The sequence below is a fragment of the Elephantulus edwardii genome, unplaced genomic scaffold, assembly GCF_000299155.1.
Source record: "Elephantulus edwardii isolate Elephantulus edwardi_28Jun2011 unplaced genomic scaffold, EleEdw1.0 scaffold00038, whole genome shotgun sequence".
NCBI lineage: Eukaryota > Metazoa > Chordata > Mammalia > Macroscelidea > Macroscelididae > Elephantulus > Elephantulus edwardii.
In genome coordinates, this window is record NW_006399788.1 from 14824687 (window position 1) to 14829112 (window position 4426).

At 50.7% G+C, this 4426-nt stretch overlaps 1 protein-coding gene across 2 annotated transcripts in view; it reads left to right on the forward strand.

The window, feature by feature from the left end:
- PTK2B (protein tyrosine kinase 2 beta) overlaps nucleotides 1-3781 on the forward strand; it is a 109540-nt gene extending 105759 nt beyond the window's left edge. Inside the window, exon 30 of one of the 2 annotated variants that reach the window (XM_006884864.1) lies at nucleotides 3321-3781. In XM_006884864.1, the coding sequence (XP_006884926.1) occupies nucleotides 3321-3536 (216 nt within the window). In that variant the 3' untranslated portion in view covers nucleotides 3537-3781. The remainder of the gene's footprint in view (nucleotides 1-3320) is intronic. The other variant, XM_006884865.1, reaches the window with a different exon arrangement.
- The last annotated feature ends 645 nt before the right edge of the window (nucleotides 3782-4426 follow it).

The window sequence follows — 4426 nt, forward strand, 5'->3', positions numbered from 1 at the left end:
TCTGTTGGGTCACCTTTCTTTGGGATAGGAACAAATATAGATCTCTTCCAGTCAGTTGGCCAAGTGGTCATTCTCTAGTGCATTCATATCCATTTATTTATTAAAAATTTTGGAGAATTTTTTATGAACATTTACATAACCGATTATGTTCCTAGTTGGCAGTTTCTGTCTATGTTGTTTATTCGCCTTGGTAATAATCTCCACATTGTGTTGGCATTTCTCATATATCCTTTCTGGTGGTTCCCTCTCCATGAATCCAGCTTCCTCTTCTTGCCTGTTCTTCAGAGTGAATGTTGACCATTTGGTCTCATGTAGATGACGATTTGTGTTTTCAACCAGGAGCCAAGTTTTTACGGGTGATATGGCTCACTCTATGAGGCAGTCATTTAGCTGACAGGTGACCTCCTGTTTTAAGGGTCTCTCAGGGCAGTAGTCTCATGGCAGGTCCCAAGAGGCATTCCTCTCGTCTCTACCAATCTAGTCAATCTTGTCTTTTTTTTTCAATTTTCTTTTTTGCACAATGCTAAGTCATAGGTTTAATTCTTGGGTTGTCAGTAGCAATGTACAAAGGGCTGAGCTCAAATGGCCTCCAGAAACAGACCCCCCAACCCTCGAGGTCCTTCTAGACTTCAGTATAGCCCCCTCCAAAGAGCAGCGGCTGTCCTGGACTGGCTTTATTTGAGGGCACAACAACTTCACATGGAATTATAAAAACATATTTACAGATGTTCCACGGTGCTCCTGTAATCAGAAGCAAAGACCCTTTTATCAAAAGGGATTATATCTAGGGCTGTGCATAATTCAAAAGGATCAGATTCCCTTGAAAAAGAGTCCAGAGTCCTTTAGTTTAGAAGAGAAGGAAAACACTTCCCGAGCTCCTAGGAAGCCCAGGTGGGCCTAAAGAGCACCTTACTGAGAGGCACAAGTGTGACTCTGAAGTCAGCAGGTTTGGCCTCACCAGCACCAGTGTCCCAGGGCCCCCAGATCCTCCAAGGAGGCTCTGGTGCAACTCACTGGTGTGAGGTGGGCTCCCTTGGTCCTGCTGGAGTGAGAAGTATTGCTTGTGGGTGCGGGCGAGGCAGTTCGGCAGAAAGGGTCTAGGTTCTCAATTTGAGATGGCAAAAAAAAAATAGGATTCTATAGGGGAAGAATAAGGCATGGGAGACAGCACAGAATAAAACACAAACTGAGCACACCACAGACACTAAGGAGTGTGCAGGGTCTGGCAACCGAGACAGCAGGAAACCGGAAGGAAGCCAAGTCACACCAGAAGGAAGCCAAGTCACTACAGAGGACTCAAGTCCAACCGGGCGCTGGCCTCTTGGCCTGATGGGGACTGAAGAGGCCAACGGACAGGGCTACAGGGCCCACAGGGACAGACAGGAGGACCTGTTCCTGCTGTCCCCACCACCTGCCACCCTATCGCTTGAAAAACCACTGAAGTCTGTGTACGACTTTGAAAGATTGTAATATATTCTCTGGAAAACATTCAGCAGTACGAAAGCCCTCCCGCCCGCTCGTGGGCCCACACTGATGGAGTGATCTGGAAATCCTTGAGCTCTGAAAGGTCCCTGGTCAGTCCTCGGGGAATACAGGTGGCTATACAGGAAGAACCTGTTCAAGTACAGTTCTTGATGTCTGGGGAATCCTTTCAGGGAAGATCACTTCAAACTCAATAATTAGGTCCCCGCGTGTCTCGAGCGCAATCTTGTCTTTTTTAAAAAAATAAAATAAAAAGTATAGTTTTTACAATTTTCTACAATTCTCTGCAGGACCCTGTACTGTGGCCCAGTCAAGATAGTGGCAGCAGAGGCCAGGCCGCCCTGGCTCTTCTGGCTTTTGTGTAGATGAGGCCGTGGCCCACTGCACTGAGTTCTTACCCAGAGACGAGATACACAGGGAACTCACCTCTTCCTCCTCTTCCCTCTTTGAAGCCTCCATTTAGTCCTCTTCCTGAGGAGAGGTCATCTAATGTCATTTTCTTTGCAATGAGAAGCAAGCAGAATTATCACTGAGCACCAAAATGAGAAGTATCCCTAAAGCATTAGTTTGCCATGTTGAGACTGAGTCTACGGGGTGGGGGGGTGGGGGGGGGGCAGAATGACACCTGCCTCTGCTCCCCACCCCCCCACAAGGTACACATCCCCTAATCTCTGTAATCTGTGACTATGTCACTTTACTTGGCAAATGTGATTAAGGATCTTAAGAAGGGAGATTATCCTGGACTGTTTGGTGTCATCATGAAGGATCCTTCTAAGAGATTCTGGAGGGCCAGAGTCAGAGGTGAGAGAAAGACAGACAGACAGAGTAGAGATTAGAGTGATTCAGTGGCTGGCAGGGTGCCATAGGCTGAGGCATGCAGCTGACTAGACACTGGATGCAGCAAAGAACAGCCTTTCCTCAGAGACCCTGGCAGCACAGCCCTGCCGCACCTCAATTTGCACCCACTGACTTCCAAGACTACTGTTGTTGTTGTTGTTGTTGTTGTTGTTGTTGTGTACCGTCTAGTACGAACCAACCCATGGCTGACCCTCTGGCTGATTTTCAGAGACAGTTTATTGCTTGGGAGGAGACTGCCCACCCTTTTCCTGCGGAACAGCAGGTGGCATCAAACCACATGCCTTCGGGGTTGCAGCACAGCTTCTTCCATGATTTGAAATCCCTTTTTCAGACTCTCTTCTGATAGCAAAGAGGTCTAGTGGCATAGTGCGCTACCATGTTGCACCATTAACCTCACGGTCAGCAGTTCAAATCTACCAGCTGCTACATTAAAGAAAGATGAGCAATCTCACTCAGAGATTTACAGCCTCAGAAGCCTGATGAGGAATCTCCAAAAGTCAGAATCACTGGACAGCAGTGGGTTTCTCCTGGCGGAGGCAGCAGCCCACAGAAGAGCCCCATTCTTAATACATTTCATCCTGATATCTCCTGTTCATTAGTATGCAAGGCTCTGGGGATCGGGCAGAAAACAAAGCAGACACAATTGGAGTTGGCAGTAGACGGATTAGTACATATTTGACCCCTGACTTTTCACTCATTGAACCAGCAAGAGGGAAGCTTCCAGTGGAAGGCAGGCCCACCCTGCTAGATCAGGCTGGGCAGTAAGAGGGCGGGCTGAATGGTGCAGGCCAGTCTTTAGTGTCAGTCCTTGCTATCCTGGGCTCCAGCCTACATGGAGCCTTGGATTCAGCCCAGGGAAGCTGGGATCACCTGGGACAGAGCCTGAGACCAGCTCAGGCTGACACCTGCATTGTCATTCTCAGGGCAGTAGGCCTGGCAGCTCTGTAAGCTCCTGGCCTTCCCCTCTGCTTACTTTACAGATTGAAGGGACCCAGAAACTGCTGAACAAGGACCTGGCTGAGCTTATCAACAAGATGCGGCTGGCCCAGCAGAACGCGGTGACCTCCCTGAGCGAGGAGTGCAAGCGGCAGATGCTCACGGCCTCCCACACCCTGGCCGTGGACGCCAAGAATCTGCTGGACGCCGTGGACCAGGCCAGGGTTCTGGCTAACCTGGCCCGCCCCCCAGCCGAGTGATGGAGGGCGTCACCCTGCCCGTGTCATCCGCCCCCACCTGGTGTCGTGTACCTCCCCGCCACCTTGACCCCTGCCTTGCTTTTGGTCATGTGGGTCTTCTCAGGGGGAAGGCCTAAGGGGAGTCCTTCCCTTGCCACTTTGCACGACCCCCTCTCCCCACCCTCACCCCCGCTCAGGCTGCAGCTGGACACAGGGGACCCTGGGCTGTGGACGCCGGGTGTTGGCAGAGAGGGCTCTGAGGAAGAGCAGTGGGCCGCTCCCGCCTCACCCCTGCCTGGCCCAGGGCGTGGGCACCTCATGGGCCCAGGAGCAGCAGCTGCGGCTTCCTGCATGGGCATGGCAGGCTCATCCGGGAGCCCAGTGGTCTTTCCTCTTCCTCTTTGGCCCTTGGAGGCCCCCTGCTGCACAGTGTGGCTGCAGAGGGCTTTTTAGGAGGCAGTGGCTGGCGAGAGGAGGGATGGGCCTGGCTCTCGTGTACAGTGTACATTGGGATTTATTTAATGTGAGTCCTCCTGTGGGAGGAGCCGGGAGAGGGTCCAGAACACGTTAATTGGGAGTCTGTGCACAGGATGCTACTGTGTCAACCAACCGAGCATCAGGAAGAGTAGGAAGGGAACGTCCAGACACAACGTGAGGACGCAGTCCTCTTCTCTTCCAGGCACTCTTTTCTCTTTCTGCCTTTACTTTCTCCCCTCTCCTTCTTCCCCCCTCTTTTATTATTCGTTCTCCTTTTTACTCCTCTTTTAGCAACCCATTTCCTTCTTTTCTCTTGTGTTTGTGCTGAACACTCTTTTACCTCCTTTCTATTTGACTTGTGGTTGGATTAAAATAATCAAATTTGCTTCGTGGTCTGCCTGATTTTTATTATTTTCCTGAGCCACACGTTGAGG